The sequence below is a fragment of the Bos indicus x Bos taurus genome, chromosome X (assembly GCF_003369695.1).
Source record: "Bos indicus x Bos taurus breed Angus x Brahman F1 hybrid chromosome X, Bos_hybrid_MaternalHap_v2.0, whole genome shotgun sequence".
NCBI classification, from domain to species: domain Eukaryota; kingdom Metazoa; phylum Chordata; class Mammalia; order Artiodactyla; family Bovidae; genus Bos; species Bos indicus x Bos taurus.
In genome coordinates, this window is record NC_040105.1 from 15,326,733 (window position 1) to 15,352,403 (window position 25,671).

The 25,671-nt window shown below is 46.6% G+C and overlaps 1 protein-coding gene across 5 annotated transcripts in view; it reads left to right on the plus strand.

Moving 5' to 3' along the window:
* Positions 1-25,671, plus strand: part of NHS (NHS actin remodeling regulator) — a 345,836-nt gene that overhangs the window by 257,204 nt on the left and 62,961 nt on the right. For all 5 annotated transcript variants that reach the window (XM_027533111.1, XM_027533107.1, XM_027533108.1 and 2 more), the window contains exon 2: positions 24,123-24,275. In XM_027533111.1, the coding sequence (XP_027388912.1) occupies positions 24,123-24,275 (153 nt within the window). The remainder of the gene's footprint in view (positions 1-24,122; positions 24,276-25,671) is intronic.

Below are 25,671 nucleotides of genomic sequence, written 5' to 3' on the forward strand. Positions count from 1 at the left end.
AAGCCCCCCACCCCCACCCCCGGTACCCCCTCAGGGGAAGGTTAAGCAAGCCCGCCATGATGGTGCCCGGCGTTGTGGCCACCGTGTGCTCAGCTCCTGACTTTGGGAGCTCTTGTTTTATGAGGTTTTTATTTTCCAGTTTCGTGCCTCCTGGTCCCCAGTTTGTTTTTCACAGCTGCTTGTGAGCAAGGCAAAGATAACAGCATCTAAAAATAGCCTTGCGCGGCTGGAGATGCAGCTTAGCCGGACCCCACCATCACAAGGATGGGGTCTCCCTTCCCGGATATGTGAGAGTGAGCCCCGCTGGGCCCCCAGGAAGCCTGAGGCCAGGTCCACACAGCCTTCAGAGGCAGTGCTGCCTCCAGTCTCCGGACAGGGTGGGGATGCTAGGGCGCTGGTCTGGGTGAGACAGCAGCTGCCTGTCCACCCCTCTGTGAGGGCCAGAGCTACTGGGCTGCAAGATTGGGGGATGGGATCCCAGACAGGGACCCCTCCGCAGCCCCCAGCCGTGGTATTCTGCAGCTTTACATTCTCTGGGAGTTCTGCTTAGCCATCCATGTGGGGCTTCCTCCTCTGTGCTTCAGGGGCTAGCAGGCCACACCCCCCCAGAGGCATTTGTCCGGGAATATAGAGGGACCAAAGGGTCCAGGTGGTACTTAAATCATGCCAGCTCCCTGGGTGCAGATGGTAGCTGGGGTGCCACTCTATCTTGTCCAGATGTAAATCTCTGGACAGTTGAGTGAGGAACCTCTTCTTGGTAACTGCAGGGAACCTGGTCTGTCTGAGAGGGGCAGCCTCAGTTAATGGGGAAGGTACCACATGGAAGGGAGGAGACAGGAAGGGACTGAGGACTTCAGTGATGCTAGTGGATGGCAGGAAGCTGCGGTCTCCTCCTGGATTCCTGGTTCCCTTGAGCCTGCCAGGGCTCTCCTGTTATTTATTTCCATAAACCTTCATTTTCCCCATGTTTGCCTTTCCTTTAGTGGCAAAGATAGCAAAGTCCAGCATGAAGAAAAAAGAGAGACCCCATCTGTTCTTGATCTGATTGAATCATAGGATTTTTTTCTTTCATTTTGGCAAAAATGCATTGGTAACTGCTGAAAAAATGTAAATGCTTAAACTTTTAACACTGAAAGAAATAAACTAGAGTGTATGGGAATTTAGGAGGGAAGGTGCACATTCCCACCATCAGTTCCCTATTCAAGATAGAACCTACTGGGTGAGTCTCTCTTCCTTTTCAAAGTGCACTTTGATTTTTAAATTATACATTTATTTTCCTTGGACTTCCCTGGTGGCTCAGATGGAAAAGAATCTGCCTGCAATGTGGGAAACCTGGGTTCGATCCCTGGGTCGGGAAAATCACCTGGAGGAAGTCATGGCAACCCACTCCAGAATTCTTGCCTGTAGAATCCCATGGACAGAGGAGATCAGGACCATATTAAGATAGCATTTGATTGGGGGAAGGAAGAGATTAGGAAACCAAATACCTCTGATAAATCCTCTAATCATTCCTGATTAGTCTTCTAGTAGAGGCCTCTATGGGGTCACACAGAGTCGGACATGACTGAAGCAACTTAGCAGCAGCAGCAGAGGCCTCAGAATATTTGCTGGTTCATCTTAGAAATGTCCCTCACCTTGATGTTCCCTACAGAAGATGCAAGATTACTGATGATTCCATTTAGCCCAAAGGCCCAGTGCAACAGTAGCTAACTCTTTGGTCCCCTTAGAAGAGCAGATGGGAAGATCATGAGCTGGGATGCAGAAGTCTTTCCTAAAGACTCACTGACTTGGCTCTGCCTGTAGCAAATAAGATGTCAATGATCTGTTATACCAAAACAGAAAGGTGCTACTTCCTCTTGAAGTTCAGAACCTGGATCAGCAGTTAACTGGAGACTCACACTGAGTGCATTGGTTAAGGAATACCATAACAAATAAGTCCCAGATCTCAGGATTTTAACACAATGCAGTTTTTTTCTTTATCATAAAAAGTGTAATCAACTTTTAGCTTGTGATGACAAGGAACCTGGTCTCATGCCCTCTTGCAGCTCTGCTATCCCCTAAGGCCTCAGAGTCCCTCCTGAGTTTCTTTGCATCTAGCCAACAGAAGGGGAAAGAGCACTGGGGATTGGAAGTAGCACATCTCATCCCCATCCACATTCCACTGGCTAGAAGTCAATCACATGACCACAGCAAACTGCAAGGGAGGCTGGGAAATGTAGTCTGTGCCTGGAAGATGCCCCTGTTTTGGTCTCCTTTAGATCAGAGAAGGCAATGGCAACCCACTCCAATACTCTTGCCTGGAAAATCCCATGGACGGAGGAGCCTGGTAGGCTGCAGTCCATAGGATCGCTAAGAGTCGGACACGACTGAGAGACTTCACTTTCACTTTTCACTTTCATGCATTGGAGAAGGAAATGGCAACCCACTCCAGTGTTCTTGCCTGGAGAATCCCAGGGATGGGGGAGCCTGGTGGGCTGCCATCTATGGAGCTGCACAGAGTTGGACACAACTGAAGCGACTTAGCAGCAGCAGCAGCAGCGGGATTGGATTTGGCTTTGGCTCTGGGCAGGTCGTGTAGCCAAATACATATCTCTCTCTTTAAATGGTGGTAATTCCACCTTGCCCTTTCCTGTTTCACAGGATTTGTAAAGGTGTTGAGACATAACAGACTTCTGGAGGGACCATCTGGTCATTGTCATTATTCCCCATGTTATAGATCACTTGCCCAATGTGATACAGCTAGTTTATGGCAGAGCTGCAGTTAGAACCTAGGTCTCCTTCTCTTAGCTCTGTGTTCCTTCTGCCATGTGCTGATCACTCTGCCCTCTTAGGAAAACAGTTACATAGGGTAGAGTTTCAGAAAGCTGATATACAGTCCCCTAGATAGCCTTCATATTGTATAATCACTAGAAACAGCCATTCATATTACCTAAAATCGATGTGAGATTTTTCCCCCCAGTTGTTACTGTAGAACCAGTTAGAGTTAGTCTCAGAAGAGCCAGGCACTGGTCTATGCCCGGTATATAGATGAACTCACTTAATCCTCATAAGAACCCTGTGAGGGAGGGATTATTATCATACCAACTTTATAGATAAGGATGCTGTGGCACAGAGAAGTTAAGTAACTTGTGCAGGGTTTTACAGGTAACACGTGACAGATCTGGGATTTGATCCCAGGTGACATGGCTCCAGAATCCAATCCTGGACCATCTGGCTACACTCCATCTCTGCTCTGGTGGGCTCCAGGTTCTGGCCTTCTGTGATGTGTACAGTCAACACAGACCCTGATACTCAGGATGTAATATTTTGAGTTTCTTCTCTTAGTGAGTGACCTTGGAGGTCCATGACAGGGAGTCATTTGTAAATGGACTGAAGCATGAATTTGAGCCCCCAGCATATGAAAATGATACACAGGATTAAGCCATGTAGCTAGTGAGACAGCCCCAGTTCCTCACCTCCGGCTCTGACAGTCCAGTGAAGCTTTTTTTTTTTTCCTCCTTTTAAAATTTTCGGTCTACTCATCCCTGGATAGGTAGTATCTACTATGAAGTCATAAAAAATGTTTCTTCCTTGTGAGAAGTGGCCATCAAATGAGGAAGGGCTCTTCAGTCCAATCTGAAAAGGCAGTTGACTCGAGAGGGGAGGGGCAAGGCCAGCATAGCCATTTGACTCTTGAGGTAATTGCTAGTTGTGATTATGTTGTCTATCTACTGTTCTGTAGGAATCCACTCCAAAACTCACGGGCCTAAGAAACAACTGCCGATCTGTTGGTTCAAGATTCTGCAGGGTCGGGTAAGCTCCCAGGGCAGTTCTTCCACTAGTCTTACTGGTGGTATATGCTCTGAGGGCTCAGCTCTGCTTCTGTCTCTGTGTAGTCTCAGGGCCAGTCCAAGTGCCCTTGCCAGCAGGGTATGGACTTCTTACCTAGTGACTTGGGGTCCCCAAAAGCACAAAGGCAGAGGCTTCCAAGCCTTCTCAAGGCTGGGCCTGTGACTTATTTTGCCAAAAGGCCATGAATCCTGGAGGGGCGGAGACAGACTACCACAGTGGTGAACTCTGAAGGCTCTGTATTTACAAACTTGAGCATTCCCAGAGGTCTCAGGAGAAGCTGACTGTACATTAAGATGTAGGTTAAAGATATCTATTCCTTGTACTCTAGTGGACAGAGATGGCTACACGTGCCTGGGTCTTTCTCCATCCCAAAGTCAGGACCCGTTTATGACCATGAAAGCACTGAGGCTGCGGATGTAAGTGCCCAAAAGGAAAGGGGACTGAAGTATGTGACTTCTGTTCTCTTGCCCTTCCCAGACAGCATCTCACAGGTATCGATTATTTTTTACAAAGTACCAGTACCCACCCTCAAATAAGAAGCATACCAGTTGGATCAGGGCACAAAAGTCCCTCTGATGTCCACCTCCTCTTTCCCAGCTAGACATGCATTCTGAGATGACTGAGCACGCACACTGGGAGCACCTGGCTGCCTCAGGAAGGACAGCTGCTCTCCCGCAGAAATGGGCTCATGGGTTCAGTGTGTTGGGCTTCCATTTCGGATCATCCTCCACAGGCCCTTGCATCACTCCAGCCAGTGGAGGGGCAGCAGCTACTTCGCTGCACCCACACAGCCCCTTCCTCCTCAGGATTCAAGCACTCATACCCCAGCGCTGGGCACGGCTGGCTGACGGCTCACAGCCCAGCCCCTCTTTGGGAACTGTCCTTGAAGAGAGCTGCCTCGCCCAAGGTCACACCCCTTACCTTCCCAGGTCAGCACACACCAGCGACTGGCCACACTGCCTCCATTGAGGACAGTTCTGTGCAGCCACCCCAACTCCAGAGCTCGCCCAGGGGGCTGGCTGGCCCTTCGTTGTGACGGGGATTAGCCGAGGACCCCTCCCACAAGCGAAGAGAGAAGCTTCTCTCTGCCCGATCCTGCTCAGTTCCCTCCCTCACCCCAAGAGCTTTTCCTACTAAGCTTCCCACACTCCAGTGCCTATGTGACTCCAGAGCCTGCTCTCTGGAAACCTGACCCAAGATAGGTGGCTTGGAGACCAGGTTACCCCCTGCTGAGGATTGGGCCACTGTGCGCACACACAGAAGCAGGCCACACAGCATGGGCCGTCCCCAGACTCTTCCAGTTGGGCAGAGATGACAAGTGCTGAAGCAGAAATGTGAGAAAAAGAGCAAACAGGAAGTGACGGAGTCCTAAGTCAGTCTGATGCCTCAGTGATTTTTTTCCCCTCCTTGCCCTACCCCTCACAACTTCCCCAAAGTTATTTTTTTTAGGGGATGGGTGATTCATGACATTGATTATATGGTTAACAATTGTGCCTGAGCACTCTCCCACCTGATTATTTCTTCCTTTGGGCATGGCACTGGCAATCAAAATTTATCTTTCAAATTAAGGCTATAATTATATTTTGATAAAGATCTAGCAATTCAATGAGAATGAAATTTTGAGGGTTGCCAGGATACGGATGACTCTGGGTTATAGAGAAGGGTTTGCATGCAGAATACTAATAGGTGGTTCAGCACTCTTATCTAGACCTTTCCAATAGCGTCTGATAATGCAGGCCCATCAAGCACTGTGTCTCTGCTATTATTCTAGCAGGATAAAAGCGATAAAAGATATAAGCAGGGTTTTATGAATGAAAAGGTGATTCATCAGATGTCTTTTGGTCTATTGCACTAGAGTTAAGAAATAGAGTAGTAATTATGTGGTGTTACCTCAAAATATAGGAGACAAAAGCTTTCTCTTATTTCCTTGCCTCCTCTTTTATTGTAAATAAAAGCAAGCTGTCTTAGATATTGGGTTATTGTTACATGTTAGGAGATAGGGACCTGCATTTGCAGTGGTGTTGACTCACAGGAAAATGGAAACAGTGGAATTATGTATGTGTTGTATTCTAATTTTCCTGTAATTCCCTTTTACACTGTGATTATTACTCATTGGTTCAACAAATGTAGAGTCCCAAGTATAGTGCAGGACCTGCTGAGGGACCTAAGAAAGTTTAAAACGCATAACTGCATATGAAAATAATAAATAACAAGACATTACAGTAGTACCCAACATGGCTCTTGGGGGTGGCAGCAGGGGTAATTTTAAAATTGAGATATAATTTAACAGACAATTAAGTTGCATACACATCTTAGTGTTGAGTTCAGTGACTCTGACACATACATTTGTGCAACCAAAGTAACAAATAGTAATTACCATCACTCCCCAAATTTTAGTACCCCTTTCCAGTCAATCTTCCACCCCCTTTGTCAACCATTATTCTGATTTCTGTCCCATAGATTAGATTTGCCTCTTCAAGAGTACATATAAATTGAACCATATAGTATTATGCTTTAAAAATGCCTGGCCTCTTCCGTTCAGCATAATATTTCTGAAATTTACTCATGTTGTTTTATATATCAGTAGTTCATCCCTTTTTACTGCTGAGCAGTAATTCATTGTAAGAATTTACCACAATTTGTGTATCTATTTAGTTGAGCTGTTTCCAGTTTGGGGCTATTATGAATAAAGCTGCAAAGAATATTTTTGTACAAGGCTTTTTATGGATTTACATTTTCATTTCTTTTGAGTAAATATCTGGGAGTGAAAATGCTTAGTCATAGGTTAAGTGTATGTTTCGTTTTATAAGAAACTGGCAGAGATTCTTCCAAAATAGTTGTACTATTTTACACTCCCACCAGCAATGTATCAGTTCTAGTTGCTTTGTATCCTCAGTAACACTTGGTATGACAGTATCATTACAGTGGATATGAAATGGTATCTCATTGTGGCTTTAATTTTAATTTCTCTGACAAATAATGTTGAATATCTTTTCATGAGCTTACTAGACATTTGTATATCTTCTGTTGTACACTGTCATGAAGGCTTTTCTTCATTTTTACTTGGGTTGTCTTTTTATTATTGATTTGTAATATCTCTTTATATACTCTTAATGAAAGCTCTTTATCAGATATATGGATTACAAATATTTATTCCCAGTCTGTGCCTTACCAATTTGTTTATAAATAGTAGTCTGTTGCCATACAGACATTAAACAATATTTTTTTTACAAAGTCCAGTTCATCAGTATTCTCTCGTATGGCTTAGTCCCTATGAGCCCTGTCAGAGAAATCCATTTCCCTTAAGTTCATGAAGATTTTTGTCATGCATTTTGTTCAAGAGATTTTATAGTTTGAGCTTTTATGTTTAAGTCTGTGATCTTTCTGTAATTACTTCTTGTGTATGGAGTGGAGTAGGGGTCAAAATTACTTTTTTTCCCCATATGTATATTCAGTTCCAGAACCATTTGTAAGACAAAAAAACTTTGTTTTCACCCCCATTGATTTAAGGCCTTTTTCCAAAAAAATCAACGGTATGTGTGTGGGTCTATTTCTGGACTCTGTTCTGCTCCATTGATCTATATGTCGACTGTCTTGCCAAAACCACACTGTCTTGACCTCTGTAGATTTATAGTAAGTCTTGAAATCAGGTAGCATAAATTCTCCAAATTTGTTCTTTTCTTTCAAGATTATTTTAGCTATTCTAGAACCTATGCATGTTCACATACATCACAGAACCAGCCTGTCAATTTCTTTTAAAAAAATACTGAGATGTTGATTGGCCATTTTTTTGGACTGATAGATGAATTTGGGGAGATAGACATCTTTAACAATGTTGTGGCTTCCAGTCCCCGAATATAGTATAGCGTTTGGTCCCATGAGCTGTCTATAATTTCTCTTAGCTTTGTAGTTTTTAGTGTAGAAGACATGCAGCCTTTTGTTAGACTTAAATATTTGATAATATTGTAAATGGTATACCTTTTTATTTAATCGTCCATTTTCCAGTGTTCTTACCTGAAAAATTCCATGGACAGAGGAGCTTGGCGGCTACAGTCCAAGGGGTTGCAAAGAGTCGGATATGAATGAGTGACTAACACACTTCCTTTCTTTATTCTCCATTTTTCTTTACTAGTGTGTGTGTATGTGTGTATATACATACATATGGTAAGTTGCTTCAGTCGTGTCCAACTCTTTGTGATCCCATGGACTGTAGCCCACCAGGCTCCTCTGTCCTTGGGATTTTTCAGACAAGAATACTGGAGTGGGTTGCCATGCCCTTCTTCAGGGGATCTGCCCGACCCAGGGATCGGACCTGAGTCTCTTAATCTCCTGCATTAGCAGGTGAGTTCTTTACCACTAGCACCCTGGGAAGTCTACACACACACACACACACACACAGATAGAGAGAGAGAGAGAAATACAATTGATCACTTAAAATAATATTTATGTATTTGGCTGCAATGTGTCTTAGTAGAAGCACGCGGGATCTTCAATCTTCATTGCAGCATGCAGTATCTTTGGTTGTGGCATACAAACTCTTAGTTGCAGCATGTGGGATCTCATTCCCTGACCAGGAGTCAAACCAAGGCCCCCTGCATTGGGAGCTCAGAGTCTTAGCCACTGGGCCACCAGGGAAGTCCCCCTCAACAAATGATTTTTATATATTGACCTTATATTCAATGGCTTGTAATTTTACTCTTTAGTTCTAGCAGTTTTTGTCAGTTTCATAGGGCTTTTAACCTACACAGTCATGTTGCTGATAATGACAGTATTTGCTACTTCCTTTCTTATCCTTGTGTCTTCTTATACTGGTGAAAGAGGATGTTTTGATTTCCTCCCAATCTTAGGGAAAGCAGCCAATGTTTAACCATTAAATATGATGTTAGCTATAGATTTTTTTGAGGTGTCTTTCAGCAGGTTTTGTTATCAAGGTTATACAAGCTTCATACAATGTGTTGGGGAAAGTTCTCCTCTATTTTCTGAAAGAACTTGTGTAAATTGGATTGTTTCTTCCTAAAATGCTTTATGGAATTCACTGGTGAAGCCATCTGGACCCAGAATTTCCTTCGTGGGAAAAGTTTTGATTATGAAATCAGTTTCTTTAGGACATATAGGACTATTTATATTTCTATTTCTCCTATGTCCTGTGCTAGTTTTTTCCATGAGGAATTGTCCATTTCATCTAAGTTGTTGAGTATATTAATACTATGGAGTTGAGTAGACAAAGATCAAAGATACCACTTGAGGTGGGACTTTGACGAGAGGAAGGGACTTAGGCAGACAAGGAGGGGAGTCCTGGAGAAGCAGTGGTGTGAGAAAGACATGGAAGTGGGGTCATCAGTGGTGTGGGTTGTTGGCCATGGATTATGCCAATCTGGTTGAAGAAATAGTTGTGGGTAAAGGAGAAGTGGAAAATAAGGTTAGAAAGATAGCTCAGATCTGGATCAATGCCAAATTGAGGACTGAAGGAAATGGCAACCCACTCCAGTGTTCTTGCCTGGAGAATCCCAGGGATGGGGGTGCCTGGTGGGCTGCCATCTATGGGGTCGCATAGAGTTGGACGTGACTGAAGTGACTTAGCAGCAGCAGCAGAACCTCATGTGGGCAATGAGAGACGCCTGGATGATTTTCATACAGGGGCATGATCTGTAGAAATGGTACTTTGGGAAGATTGGTTTGGAATGATGGGCCACTAGGAAGGAGAGACTGGTGGTAAATGCAGTTTTTTTTTTTTTTTTTTTTAAGAATGAGTGCAATATGCAGGGTTGGGTACTGTCTTAAAAACAGGAGTCTGATAAAGAATAAAAGTAAAAAGAGGATAGTGGCATTTTTTAAAGGTAAAGACCTCTGAATATTTCTTTCTCTGCACATAACAGAATGTTATGCAGCCAGGACACACTTAGCACCCTGTATTATTATTGTCTCTGATCCCACGTCTATCTCCTCACCTGGATATACACCTGTTCTCCAGAGAAAGAACCTAAGGTGTCTTCATGCTAAAGTACTAGCCAGATAGTGGGCACTTAAGTACTATCAAGTGAATGAATGACCTCTGAAAGGACAAATGAATGAATGGATTGGGTGGATGGATGAATAGGCATAATAAAGGAAAACTGTGTTAGTCAGGATAGGCTGTACTATGCTATGCTAACAGATAAACCAACAATGCTCAGTGCTTTAATACAATAAAAGTTCTATTTTTCCCTCACACAAAGTCTGATATAAGCCTAGAACATGTAGTTCTCAAGCAGCGGAGGAAGAGAAGCAAGGCTCCTGGGAGGTTTTAAAAGGAGCAAGCCTTGAAGAGGTGTACATTAATTCTGCCTGCATCCCACTGGCTAGGAGCTGACACTCTGTCATTTGGCCTCAGTCTGACGACATAGGAAGCTGAAAATGTAGCTGTATACGTGAACATTTGGTGAGCACTAAGGACAAGCCGGGTAACAGGAAGCCCTAAAACCTATTTGTTATCGCTTCCAGCCTTAGAGACACCGAAAGCCTAGAGATGCTAGGGACTCCTGAGGACCAGCTACACAGAGAGCAGGCTAGTTCTGCCAACAGAGCTCAGTCTCCCTGGCCTACCTTTTAGTTCTTAATAGGTATCACCTCAGGGCTCGCTTACTGCTAACTAATTTTTAGATGCCAACTCCTCCAGAAGGAACTGTGAGCAGAATGAAGCACTAATAGACTCCACTGCCGGTTACCCAGTAGCTGCAGCCAGAAGCACAAATGGAGAGTCGTGATGTGGGTCAGGGCAGGAAGTTTTGATGATGAACCTCCCAGGAGGCAGCAAAGCAGTCCTGCTCCAGGAGGCATCTGTGCTGAGCTCATGCCAGCCGCCTAAAAAGAACTCCAAATCCTCTGTGATCTGGAGTCTCCTATTTGAAATCAAAGCAACCGCATCGGCAGGGCCCCAAATGCATGGCGAGGGCTCTGTGGCCCTGGGAATCACTTCTGCAGTGTATCCTGTGTAGCCAGGGGCACCTGCCTGGAGGGGGAAATACAAAGAAGGTAGCCTCCCTGGGCTGTAGTTAACTGTTTGGTTTTCAGAGCTGGCATCAGGGTCAGAGATGATGAAGGTGAAACAAATCACCCAAAGTACAGCACATAGTGGTTTCTTAAGAGAAGGTGTCCTTGACAATGATGGTTGACAGAGCAGGAGAAGAGGGTCCATCTCCCACCTTTTAAGAATATCTGGGGTGGGCACCACTGTGGGGAGCGAGCTGTTCCCTCCCCCACCCCAGGCCACCTCCCTAACCAGAGCTGCAGACAGTCCCCACAGCTCCACGCCAATCGGTGGTAGATGTGTTCAAATAGAGTGAAATAAAAAGTGCTATTTCTATTTCATTTAAATGGCAGAACTCTGAGAAAATGAGCCATCAGAGCAATGAGAAGTGAAGCAATTGGAGGAAATCGCGACAGAAAGAATTCCAGGCGCTATGATAACTATGAGAGGAGGAAAGGGAGAAAGCCGTTTTCTCACGCCCTTTGCCTCGCGCTTTCTGTCCTTCCTTCCTGAGTTGTGTTGCCCCTCAGGCATTCTAGCAGGAGCCCACCTCGGGCCCTTCACTTCTGCTGTTCTCTCTGCTTGGGATTGCCTTACAGCACGTTTCCCTCACTGGACTAGGCGTCAGCTCCAAGGTCACCTTGGCAGAGACGCCCTAAGTAGCCATCTTAGTTTGGATTCTCCCCGAAGTCAACCCTGAGCCAAGGGCTGGAGTGCAGGTGGTTCAGGGAGCAGTGCACACGGGGAATGCCGGCAGGGTGTGGGGAAGAGAGCTGGAGGGGCACAGGCCAAGAGGGTGCGTGTGCTGGCCAGCAGTCACGGCGGGGACCACGGAACTCAGGCCTGCTGAGCACCTTGGGGAGAGGGCCAGAGCACTCTCAGGAGCTGGCCTAACCTCGAAGGATGGGGGCGTCTGTCATCGCTGGGGCCACTCCTACTGGCATGAATCATCTCATACTCTTGCTTACCCTGCTCGTGGGCCAAGCACTCTCCCAGGGCTTGGAAGACAATCACCAAAGGCAGAGGACCTTCCTACATCTAGGTAAATACTGGGGGGATGTCAGCAAGGCACTGAGCTCGTCGGCTCCTCCCCTCTTGAGCCCTTTGGCTCCTCCCCTCGTGAGCCCTTTGGTCCCTCCCCTCTTGAGGCCTTGGTCCGCTTTTTGACTTCCTCACAGAACTTGTACCACCTGATCTTGGATCTGGGTGTTGATTGGTCTGCTCCAGGAGGCTAGACTCCCTCTGGCTCAGGCAGGCACAGCATCAGTGGCTGTCCAGGGACTATCTGCTGAATGAATATTCAAAGGAAGATGGCTCGTTGTTGTCCTGAACAGCACTATTATCCTCAGTGCGAGTGGGAGGAGTAGGCCTGAAATAAGTTGTAGGAACAGAGGTGACGTTTACCCAAAGGTGGGCCATGTAGGTGCCGGCTGAGTGATCTGCTGAGCAGGCATTGTTGTGGTTTATGTGCACGTGTGTCAGTGGATACAGAGTGAAGAGAGGAGAATGACTAGACATTTATTTCTTGGTCAGATTTCTCTCAGTACTTAATAATTTCATTCTTGTCATGAGTTAAATTATCATAATAGCTATTACTCTAGTCCCATACACCGAATGGGGAAAAAACCAACACCAGGACTTTCCTTAGAGGCTGAAAAATGTAATGTATCCAAAAAGAGCAGGCTAGTCTTGATCTTGACCCAGGCCCTTGCTCAGCACAAAAGGGAGAGGAGTGTGAAGGGGATAGAGGAAGGGAGTGACAGAGACGTGTGGTCCAGGGAAGCAGGAGGCAAAGCAGGGGAGGGGGAGGGGCTAGCGGTCTGTGAGTCCTCATTCACAAGCATAGTCACCCAGGTAGGGTTTTCTTAATTGCTGAGATGAGACTTTTGTTGTTGTTGTTGTTCAGTTGCTAAGTCGTGTCCAACTCTTTGTGACCCCATGGACTGCATAGAGCCTTTTGCTGCTGCTGCTGCTAAGTCACTTCAGTCGTGGACTGCAGCCTTCCAGGCTCCTCCGTCCATGGGATTTTCCAGGCAAGAGTACGGGGTCTATCCAAATAAATACAACCACCCGAAAGGCCCAAATCCACACTTGTTAGTGAGAAGGCCCCGACAGTCCTACAGTTCAGGCCTGGATTGGTCTACTTCTGGCCACTGGCTTGAACTCACCCCAGGAGGAGGGAACTTCTGGCATCTGTTACCCATGAAAAGGCAGTTTGCTTGGACAGCCCCCAGCAGAAAACCCTACCACATAGGACCCTGGTATTTCTGCAATGGGCTTTAGCCAGTAGCCAATATCTAAAAAGGACCTGGTTGAGCACACTGACACAGTGGTAAGAAAAATGGGCATCTGGACACCTCTGTGTGGCATTTGTCCCAGGCGTCTTTTGTTCTGGAAAGAACACTAACTTGGGTGGATAAAAGTTACATAAATGTTGTGCTCACCAAAGCTATTGGTTTGACAGCCTTTAAAAGAAAGTTTAAAAGAGAGAACACTGGCTGAAATTCATTCTTAACTGAGATCACCACATTGTGTTTAAGCACTACCTTTGCTGCACTATCATTACCTCTTCATGTAAACCTCCTGCCCTAGTATCTAATTCCCTGCAGGAATGACAGGAGGGGCCCCCATGGCAGCCCAGTGAGAGAGGTCTGTCCCCTGCCTACACAGGACTGCCTCTATACCTTTCAGTTCATGGGCAGCTTTGGGGAAGGAGCCAGTTTAAAAGGTGGCTTATGGGTTGTGTAAGTGTAATGAAGTAATAAATGCTTCTCATTTATTCTTGAAAAAAAAAAAAAAAAAACAGATTAGCCACTGTTTTTTTCAGTGGGCAAAATTCTGTCACAAATGCCTCATTCTGAGGTTGATCTCTTGTTAGATCAAGCAAGGTGACCTCTGTGCAACTTGGACCACGGCTTGGACTCAAAACAGGTCTTGGAGCTGGTGTCTCATGCCATTCGGTTTGATTCATGCCATTCGGTTTGCAGGTTTAGTGGCCTCAGTGTTTTAACCTCAGTTCCTCTTGCAGCAGGGGTCTGAGGCTATGAAAGAAAAACCACAGTAAGGGAATTCTTTGACTCTTCATGGTTATGGATTCTTCACCCATTCTTCTGCTCATGGTCCTCTGCCTTATTAGTCTGGCCATGGTGTCTGACCAGTGAAGCTCTGCTTTGTGACATTTGAAGAAAGTTTCTATCTGGAGCGGGAGGGGAGTGTGGAGGCAAGAGCCTGTGCAGGGCTGGGCCACTAGCTCTGAGGGCACGGAGGAGGCAGTGTCTTGCTCTCCAAGGTCAGCACCCCGCCGTATGAGCACTGCCCGCCTGTTGACCTTGGAGAGAATGGAGCCCAGTATTGGGTTAAGTGGGTGCACGCAGCTTTCACAGGGTAGGTGACTTAGGGAGGCATGTGTCAGGATAAAGAGTGGCTCTGCCTGTAGACGCCTAGAGATAATTTGGAGGTAGAGTCTGAGAAGAGCGAGCAAAGTGGGGAGGGGCGAGGGGGAGCCAGCACTTAGCCAAGCAGCAGGAGAGCACAGTCCTGCTTCACGTGCCCTCCACACAACCCTCATTTCTGTGGACGCCCCAGAGCGCCTCGTAATTCAGCCTGACTTCTATGCATTTGGTTTTCAAGGAAAAGCTTTTGTTAATGCTGACTGTAAATTGAGGGGGTGGCTTTAAAGATGTTTTCTGAAGAACAAAAACTGGTGCAGATTATCTCCCTCGCATGCCAGTGAGTCTCGCCACAGTAAATAACCCTGCTCCCTATTCATTTCCTCAGCCAGCAGGTACTGATCTCCTGCTCTGCGCCTGCCTGTGCCTGGTGCTGAGGTAGACACCTGAGAACGCATACAGTGTGCCAGGGAAATAAGCAGCTCCCCCTGTATGAGCAGGAACTGTCATACTGACCCTGGCCCGCAAATTTAGGAATGCTCCTAATTTTGGGGAAAGATTGAGATAAGGATTGTGTTTGTGGTAGTTGAGAAAACATACCTTCTAAGCACAGTGAAAGAGAAAGCACTCAGCATTTCCCTAAAAGTACAAATGATGTAAAGGGCCATAACAGCATCCATTAACATGATGTAGCAGTGAAAGCAGGATCCACTCTGATGCGCAGATAAGGTATCAAAGTTACTCACCCTAGAAGGGCAGGCCTCTGGCTGCACCGTGGCCATCTGAGTTGAGGGGGTAGGACCTACGGAAAGCAGAAGTGAACTAAAAATACAACAGTAAAGAGTAGGAGAAAACCATGTCCTAGGCTGAGAATGGGTCAAATCAGTAGCTATGGCAGCGACACAGTGACTTCAGTGTATTCATGTAAATGTGAGCTGCCATAACAAATAACCCCCAATATCCCAGTGCTTTAATAAAATTCAAGTTTATTCTTCACTTGTGTAATGTCAAAAATGGGTTTTTCTTCATGGGTGGGTGGCTCCGCTCCTAGCTGGAGTTCAAGGATCTCTGTTTATCTTGGGAGTCTACCATCTTCCATATATGGCTTCTCAAGAACACGAATGATAACATGTGGCAGATTTCCCTGGGCTGTGCCTCCTGGCAGTGGTCCCACTCACTTCTGCTCACATGCTACTGCTAGACCGCCACAGATGGCTATACCCAACTGCAAGGGAGGCTGGGAAATGTACTCCAGCTGTGTGCCAAAAAAGAAGAAATGACTCTGGTAACCAGCTAGGCCACACTGAGCTAGAGGAAGCGGTCACTCCACTGGGTTGGCTCCCTGTGGCCAGGTGCCCTCTCTCTCATGTTTACTTTGATATCTCTGACGGCTAGTTGAGACTCTCAGGCCTTTGTGGTCATCTACTGTCACTACTCTGTGCCATGCCTCTGTGTAGTCTTGCTAACTGTTCTGTTTCATCAGAGTGCTTCTTATTACCTGATTACATCCTTCCTTATTGGTCAGTCAACTTCCTCACCTACCTCCGACCTGGATGTGAGCTCTGAGAGGGCAAGGCCTGTGTCTGTCATGTCCATTGCTGTATCACCAGTGCCTAGCATGCTGCCTGGCACATGGGAGATCCTTAATTACCCATTGTTCAATGAATGAATGAATGTGAACCTACTGGGCTCTGGAGGTCTTAATGGCTTCATGGAGGAGTTACAACTTGAGCTGGATATAGCGTAGCATTTTTCTGGGAGAAAAGAGATCAGGAAAAGAAAGGAGGCAGAGTAAAGGGGAGAGAAAGGGCCACAAAGATGTGTGAAAGTGAAAGTCGCTTAGTCGTGTCTGACTCTTTGTGACCCCATGGATCATACAGTCTGTGGAATTCTCTAGGCTGGAATACTGGAGTGGGTAGCCTTTCCCTTTTCCAGGGGATCTTCCCAACCCAGGGATAGAACCCAGGTCTCCTGCATTGCAGGCAGATTCTTTACCAGCTGAGCCACAAGGGAAGCCCCCAAAGATGTATCAATTGAACCATTTATGAAGAGAGGTTCCTGATTGCCCCATTCAGGTGTTCATCACTAACTAAAATCCATTGACAGTTTCTGCACTGGTAAGTTACAGCTTATTTGAGAAAAACATACAAGCCTTCTTGCCCTTCATGCCGTCAGGGCCTTCAGGAGGTTCAAACCTGGCAGCCACGTTCAACCATCCATTCAACCAAAATAGTTGAACTTCTACAACATATAGGTCTGTGTAGATTGAACTATTTATGAGGTTAAGTCCCATCCAGTCAACCAAAATAGTTGAGCTTGTATAACATATAGGTCCATATTCTAGACTTGCTTATCTGGACGATGCAAAAAGTACAGAAGGAAGCCCCTCTCTAACCTTCAACAGTTTGTCATGCGCTCAGCTGTGGGACATGGAAGCTGCTCCCCATGATACAGCAGGTTCCTCGTCCCAACTACCAGGGCTCTCCATGAAACGGCTTCAGTCTTCCTGTCTGGGATGGCCGTGGCCTTCCCACACAGATTCCTGAACCTGTGTGGGGCAGTGGTGTGGGTTAGAAAATGGGGAGCAAGGCAGAATGTGGTGTGGGTCTTTGGACTCAGTGGTGCTCACTCTAAGTTCCTGGCTCTATCATTCATAATCTTTGGGGCCTTGAACAATTTCTTAACCTCTCTGTGCCTATTCAGCATGGTAGAGATGATCAGACGTGCTTCCTAGACTTACTGTGGGAACCAAATGAGATGGGCTCTATCAGAGGCTAATGCTGTGCCTGCTCCATGCACATGCTCACTGGTAGCATGGTCTTCCTTCTTGGCAGCCACTAACCTGCCCCCTTTGCCTCCCAAGCCCTGGTCCAGTGGCAGTCAACTCCTGGGACCAGCCCTGACCAACTCTTTCTAGCCTTCCTCTTGGGTTGCCTCACCAGAAATTGCCAACAGTCAGATCTTTCTTCCCTCAAAATAGAAATCTCTCGTGGTTCCCTTCCAGAAATTGCCAACAGTCAGATCTTTCTTCCCTCAAAATAGAAATCTCTCGTGGTTCCCTTCCAGCATTTTCTAACCTCCCGGCGAATCCTGTCCATCACCTCTGCCCCCCACCTCAAAACCTCCTCTTCCCCGTGTCCCTTCCCAAGCAGAGAGCATTTCTCCCACACCTGGCCAGCCCTCTGTACCTCTCTCAGGGTGCACGCTTGAGCCCATTGGGCTCATCATCTCTTCTGTCTCACGTGGCTGCCAGGTTCGAACCTCCTAAGGGCCCTGACTGCACGAAGGGCAAGAAGGCTTGTATGTTTTTCTCAAATAAGCTGTAACTTACCAGTGCAGAAACTGTCAACGGATTTTAGTTAGTGATGAACACCTGAATGGGGCAATCAGGAACATCTCTCATTTCATGTCCCCAAAGGATTATTCAGAACCTTAACAATCGTCGTATTCAACACCTTCAGTCGTGTCATTTGCCTTTTAAACAAAGTATGTTTTGCTATATCCATTTCTAGTAGAAAATATCCTAAAGACACAAAGGAAAACAAAAAGATATCTACAACTGAAATCAGTTGTCTTCTTGTAGTCATTTTGAGACTATTCAAATAGGAAATTATGGCAGTGTCATAAAGAATCAAGATTTCAGCACAAAAGAGATCAATTATAAAATCAAGTAAGTTACGTGAAAACCTGTAATCTTAGATTTGAATTGGAAATAGCAGTTTCAACTCAGCTTTTATCTTCACCTTCTAAGACTTACGTATTTTCTAGTCCTGTCGGTTGGAGCAGCTTAGAGGCAATGGGCACCTAGCAACAGTGAATACCCCCGGCATGCACGACGTGCTCCTTAAAGCCGGTTCCCTGGGAAGAAGCCCGGACTTCTTGGAGATGATCCTGGAATAGACACCAGGCCAGAAACTCCCACCAAGGAGGAAAGAAACCTTAAGAGGCCCAGCAATCTGCTCAAGGGCCCACAGGAGGCAGCCGTCCCTCTGCCCGGCCTCCTGGCCACGGCCTTCCTGCCGATGTTCCAACCAGGATCCAGCTTTGTCTGACCAGGGCTTTTCACTGCCAGGCTTGGGGTATTTTGACAGTAAATCCATTTTAAGCTACTTTGGCATTGGACAACTTGTCAAAGTAGTCTGGTGCACAATCCAGACATCCTGAATTTGAAATGCAAATACTTGTGTGCTCCAAGGGTCACAAATTGTAAAACCCCCAGGCCGAGTAGTGCCCTTCCCCTTATCACCTCAGTGCACAGCAGGCAGCCTCACTTAACAGCTCCCACAACCCACAGAGGAGTATGCTTTTCTAGAAGTACAAGGAAATACTGTTCTGGCACTTCAGCAGCCTTCAACTGATGGCTGATAGGAAGTGGGAGATAAATATCCCCACTCACTCGTCTCTAAGGTGTGTGTTCTGCATTGGCTCCTAAGGGGTTCCAGCCTGTGCACCCTTTATTGGCTTCCTTCCCTTCCCTGTATCACTTCCCTGCTCCCTGCTTAGTATCACCTCCTGAAGCTTTGTCTCAGTGCCAGTTGTGAGGAATCATTCTCAGAGCCTGTCTTCCCTGGGCTGATGGAGAGAAAGAGCCACTGTTCCTGAAGAGCGGGCCTTCCTCAGTCTTGCTGCAGACTCGGCTAGACTCAGGCTAACTGAGTCAAAAGAGAACACATCTTTTGTGACTCCAGATTCAATATATCATGTGTGTCTTTTACAGAGAGCACAGAACACATAAATCTCTAGGCTTTGCGTGTGGAAAGGTCCTTGGAAAAGAATTCCTTTTGGCTTGCAGGCTCATGTATTTATAGCTTCTTTGTGGGCCCAGTAAAGGGCATTACTTCTCTACCTATGAAGATACTAACTAGCAAGTAAGTAATAAGTCTTAGTGGAGTGCAGTGGAGGGGTATGTGGGACCTTCTGTAAGTCTGGATATTTTTAAATTTTCCATTGTTGCTGGTGATCTCTAAGTAATTTTTAAGAGTCTCACCTCTATCTAGGAGAAGAGATTTACTAGCATGTATAATCTGGTGTCATGTGCTAATTACCTTACTGTGTCATGATTTACTTGAGCCCAGGGCACCTGTTCAAGCAGACCAGAGAGTCTGGGCACCATACTGGTGATACGTATGCAGTGTCTCCTGAACAGAAAGGTGATTTTCATATGCTTTCTCTGATCTGTATCTCCCACTCCAGCTCCACTATCTTCCCTGGAATGTGAGAGGTACTTGCGTTCGTAACATCACATCTGTAGCCTGAGAGGGAGTGAAGGGACTTTAAAACACCGTATGCATCTTTGTGGTTAGAGTGCCTTCTTGAGTCTCCATTTTCCTGCTTTCAAAGAACCAACCTCACCCGGTTCTTCGCAAATAATGAAAATAGCTTTGTGACAAGTCGCCCTTCTCTGAATCTTAGAAGCATTCCTTAGTTATCCATCAGGCTCTCCTGAAAGATCCAATTGCTTATTATTGATCTGTATTATCTTTTGTATACTGTAACTTGTTTGCCACCATATAAAAGTGCCAGTGTCTTTTTAGGGTCTGTGGGGCTGACCAGGCAAGGGCAGAGCCAGGCTCCCACTCTGGTTTAAGCTCAGGCACGCAAGCCTTGTAGACTGGCACAGAGGTGTCAGGACTTGGTGATGGAGTGGTTGCTTTCAGTCCAGGTTGCTGGAAGCAGGCGCATTACTGCCATCTGAGAACGTGACAGCCTCTGTAGTGAAGCTGGCCTTGGGCTTTATTTACTAGGTTGAACTCTAGAGAAGGTTTGTGTAGAGCAAAACGGTTGAACATCACTCGTTTAATATTGTTTAGTCGAGTACCTATGTTGTTGCCTTAGTATCTCTTTCTGGAAAGCAGTCAGTGGTCTTCACTATGTGGTCTGCAGACTGGGAGCATCAGCGTCCCTGGGAAACTTGTTCTCTGCTCCCTGGGCTGAAGTGTTGCTGGCATCCTAAAATTCATATGGCTGCTTTCTCAGACAACAGGTGAAACGTGTGTGTGTCGTGAGTTGAGAGTTTTGGTTTTGGAAGGACAACTTAATAGATGTAATAGATAGCAAATAGTCACCAACGGAGAGGAAGGGAGCAGCGGCCAGGCCAAGTGATGTCAGGGGAAGAGGCTGCCTAGGGAAGTGCATGGACTTGGCCTCAGGAGACCTAAGCTTTGTTTCTACCTCTGCCAAAAATCAACTCTGGGATCTTGGATCATACCTTGGAACCTTGATTCCCTCATTAGTACCTGAGAGCGGCAGTCTAAGCAGTAACTTTCCGTATGTTGACTGGTGCCCAGAGCAAGAAGTACATGTCTGCATCACACCCCAGCATCCACGTGCACACATGTACAAATGAACACATATGTAACAGAACCAACAGCTTCACAAAACAACACTGTGTGCGATGCATGTTGGCATTTTCTATTCCAGTCTCCTGTATGTCTTTGTTTAAAAAAGGCTAGTTCTGATCCGCTGAATGGATTTCACAATCCACTCAAGGGTCATGCCCTGTGGTTTGAAAAAACACAGAACTCCGTCATTTCCGAGGTCTCTTCAGCAGTAGAATCCAATGGCGCTGCTCAGTGCCCACAGGAATTTTCCAAAAACAACAGCTGAGCTGTGACAGATGGATGCATGCTTACACACTCTGGAGGAAGTGCATGGTGTAGAACATGGCAGCAGAATGACCCACAGATAAACAAGAAAATGATAAACCATTTCCAGGGAGAACGTATAGTGCAGCTCTCACAGTGACTCAGAGAATTAGCATCTCAAAATCACCGCACTGAATGCTGCCCAAGTTAGCTAACATCAGAGACCAGGGACATCCTACCTCTCAGAGAGGCCACAGGCTCCCTGGTTGTAGGCAGCTTTCTTTACAGTTTCCAGAATGTAAGACACCCTACCCCCCACCAACAGTCATCTCTGGTAGCCTCATGTTTATTTACACATGACTCACCATGAAGACAGGAAAATAAAAAGGGAAGAGAGCTCCAGACTTTTGTCTTTGAACCCAAGCCTGGCCCCTTCATCTTATTCATTTCCACCACAGCAAGGGGAACTGGTATATAGTAAGCAGAGACATGTCAAGGAATGATCATATCATGATCATTTCCTTGGATTCTGTGAAGGCTCTAGGAGCCCCGCTTATGGAGGAGGGGACAGAGGCCCAAAGATTTCAGTCAACTGCTCTGGACCACTGCTGGCAGGCAGAAACCCTGTCTCTCTATCCCAGAGCCCAGGGCCTTCCCCCAGTGCATCCTGAAGTTTGGTGATGGGTAGAAAGGAGAGGCACAAAGGGCAATGGGCCTCCTTCAGCCAACAGGAAGGCCAAACCCTGATTTGTAAAGATGGGGAACTTGAGTCCTGGGCACGGTCAGTGACTTGCCCCAGGGCAGAGAACTGTGAGTAGAACCCAGGCTTCCTCTGGTCTTTCTACAGAATGTCGAGTGTGCAAACAGCAGCACCAATAAGTAAACAGTACTCCTAATGTGAAGCTCCGTTTTATTTTAGAAGTTAGATAAGTTTTTATAGGGGAAAAAAATCATTCTGGATTCATGTAGTGCATAAATAAATACACAGCCAGGTTTTCCCTATTCTGTCGGTGTTAAAAAAAAAGTCTAGGCTTCCTGACAAGTTCTGACGCTGAGGGCGTCCATGGTGGATGCTGTGTCCACAGCGCGGAATGACTGTGGTTCATTCCGCAGGAATGAAAAGGCTGCCTGGCAGGGACAGACCGTGGACATCAGGCTTTGGCATCGGGCTTCTCCCTACCGCACACTGCCAGTGTGCAGGCAAGGCCCTGGGGAGGAAGGGATGGAGCAAGAGGGAGAAAGAAAGAAGGAGTTTCACCTGATGACATGTGCAGAGGCCCACAGCTTGCGCCTGGAAGATCTGGGGTTGGAAGCCAGCTCTGGCTTCCAAGCTGCTGTCTGTTCCCCAAGCAACATTGAGAGACATTGGCCTAAAGGAAGGTTGACTGGGGGAGGGGGATGTGAAGTGATAGTCATATTCCAGAAGTACAAACAGCACTGCAGACAGAGACCAGAGAACCAAAGTGCTGAAAGAATTGTCCACAGGGCAGTGTGACGTCTTTTTAGGCTGAACCTACTGTCTATCCCCTGGGAACTCTGAAGGTCATGGGATTGTCTAGACCTTGACAGATAGTGATGTATCGCCCACAAGGTTATGGTCACTGGGTTTATCTGAAGTTGGTGTCCACCTGTCTCGTGGGAAGGTGAGGTTCATCTCTAAGGACAGGTGGAGGCTTGGGTTTAGTAACTGTTGGGAAATATAAGAATCAGGAGTAAATAGAATCCCGCGCTGAGTCTCTCTGGCCCCCAACCTGGGGGTAGTACTGGCCTCTCTTAGTAGAAAACCACTGGAGCCTGAGTCTCCAAGCCACCAGTGCTCTCTCTGCAGCTAGTCCTTCTCCCAGGATGAAGCATGTAAAAAGGGGAATTCCCTGGTGGTCCAGTGGCTAAGACTCTGAGCTCCCAATTCAGGGTGCCAAGGTTCAATCCCTGGTAAGGGAATGAGATCCACATATCCTGCTACTAAGAGATCACATGCTGTAAATAAGACCCACTAAGTCATGTCCAACTCTTATGACCCCATGGACTGTAGCCTGCCAGGCTCCTCTGTCCATGGGATTCTCTAGGCAAGAATTCTGCAGTGGGTTGCCATTCCCTTCTCCAGGGGATCTTTCTGACCCGGGAATCAAACCTGTCTCTACTGCATTGCAGGCAGATTCTTTACCGACTGAGCTCTGAGGGAAGCCCTAAATAAGACCCAGCACAGCCAAATCAAGAATTAAAATAAGTACCCCCAGGTACCTGTAAGTTACACTTACATCATCACTGTTGCACTATCCAACAAAGAAAGAATCCACATATCCACTATGCACTAATATGGTATGGACCTGGCTTCCCCACTCCCCCACTCCCCCACTCCCCGACCAGGAATCAAACCCATGACCCCTGAACTGGGAACCAAAGTCCTGACCACTACACCACCTAGCAACTCTTAAACGGTAACCTTCTACCCTGCCCCCCGCCCAGCTCTGAGAGCTTACCCTCAGTTTACAGCTCAGTCTGTAAAGAATCTGCCTGCAATGCAGGAGACCTGGGTTTGATTCCTTGGTTGGGAAGATCCTTGGAGAAGGATATGGCAACCCACTGCAGTATTCTTACCTGGAGAATCCCATGGACAGAGGAGCCTGGCAGGCTACAGTCCATGGGATCGCAAGAGTTGGACACGACTTAATGACTAAATCACTCCCACCACAGAGGTATATATCCTACCAATCCTGATGCTCGCACGGTGCTCAGGAGTTCTGCAGGGATTCCAAAGGTGTTGTCATGCCCCGCCTCCTCTCCAACACTATGTGTACATTCCCTTCCTAACACGCATCACCCTTGTAATAGGTTATTTAATAAGTTCTTTAGTTCTTGTGCTCTTAGGCAAAACTAAGGAAGCTGAGCAGTGCTTTGAATGATGGGCAGATAGTACAGTGGATAATATATGGCTCAGTGGTAAGGTTCGGGAGATAGGAAGTAAGACAAAGGCACTGATCAGGTAGGCATCAGGAGCAGCTGTGCAGAACTATATAATTCTGAGGCCTTCCTCTGGTACTTCTCTGCCTTCCTACAAAGCAGGACCTCACCCCACTCTGAGGCCTGGCTCAAAGAGCCAGGGTCTCTCATCCCTTGCTTTGGGGGGCAAAGGTTGTCCCTGTCTGTACTGGCAACTTGAAACCTTTCTCGAACTCCTCTGGTCAATGCAGCGGACTGGATTTCCACTGTGCCCAGGCCCCACTCCTGTTCCCCTTTCCACCCCGGGGACAGCGCAATGCACAGCTGAAAGCTGCTCCTGTCTAATGCCCTGTTTCCCTCTTGATCTTGCAGCTGTCTCCAACCTGGACGTCGAGAGCAAGCTGAGCGTTTACTACCGTGCACCGTGGCACCAGCAGAGAAACATCTTCCTCCCGGCCACCAGGCCGCCCTGTGTGGAGGAGCTGCACCGCCAGGCCCGGCAGAGCCTGCAAGCCCTGCGCAGAGGTGACTGATCTCGGGCTTGGGGGCTTTTGGGGGAGAGAACTTGGAGCTCGTCCCCACAAAGGCTTGTTCTGTGTCCCTTTGGTCCCAACACCTCCCCTCATTAGAGCCAGTACTTTGAAATGCTCCCTTTTCTACCCTGAAATGAAATTCTTGGTTAGTATAACCTGCCTATGGATATAACTAATAATAGCATTATGGCCTGAATATAGCAATAAAGAGAATTTAAAAGGAAAATGGTTTATAATAATACTACTTGCAGCATATAAATGGCCAAACATGGCAGCACTAAAAGACGTCATGGAGTCAGATGTTTACGCCTATCGAAAGTAGGTTCAGAATAAGTAGAGACAGGAGTCATTCTGATCAAAAAGTACAGAGACATGAAAGTGGCAAGAGGAAACAGCCATAGAAACTGGTGCATTCAGCACGTATTAAACATGAACCAAAAAATAAAACACCTCTGGATTACAATTACAAGAGAATTAGGTTTGACTCAGAAATACGTTCTAGGCTTTTCCATGAAAAGAAGTTCTGGAGTGGTAGCTGTGGAACCTGGGGCACTGATTCCGCATTGTAGGAGGGCTCCCATCCTTGGCTCCAGCCTGGTCCTCTATGAACCAGAAGCTTCCCAGGGTGGGGGTGGAGGCTTCTGCTCCTGTGGAGAAGCAGTGATGTGATCCATTCTACATTGGAGCACATGGAGGCCTAGAGAGGCCAAGACACCTGTGAGGGTCACACGCAACAGGTTAGGTACAGTGCCAGGCCCAGACCCGAGCCTCCAGACCCCCAGCCAGACTTATTTTCCTCCACATCATACACTGTCCTAGGGAAGTAAATATTTTCAGCCCTCTCATAGTCCTGTGAAAGTCGGAGATAGGCATGCAGCCTCTTCTTCCACTGCCTGCATTTTTACTGCCGTAAAGCCACTCTACTTAGGACAAGGAAATTAAAACCTGGCATCATCCTTCCAGAGTCCTCTCCTTTGGTGTCAGAATTGGGTATGCCAGCTTTTTTGGTCTTTAGATTTTTGCTGTGGAGATATATGGGGCCTGTACAGTCAGGTGTCTTTGTTCCAGATACCCTATGCTCCTTTAAGGAATGGTATTTGGTGAGAGTGTTAACATTCACATAAAAGGCTTTCATGTTACTGTCAAGATGGAGAAATAAAATGGCAAATGTTTTCAGCTTTTTTCTTCCTCATGTACATGACTTCTCCCTTTCCCCCATTCCTTGTCTTTTTCACCTGTAACAAAAGAGCTCATGTCCTAATATCCCTAATACAATTCTTTCTGACAATTCTCCTTGGTTATTAGTAGCTGATACTATCAGCCTTATCATGAAGACTGACCGTCCATATCCCCTCGACCTACCTCTGGCATTCTTACTATTCACTTGG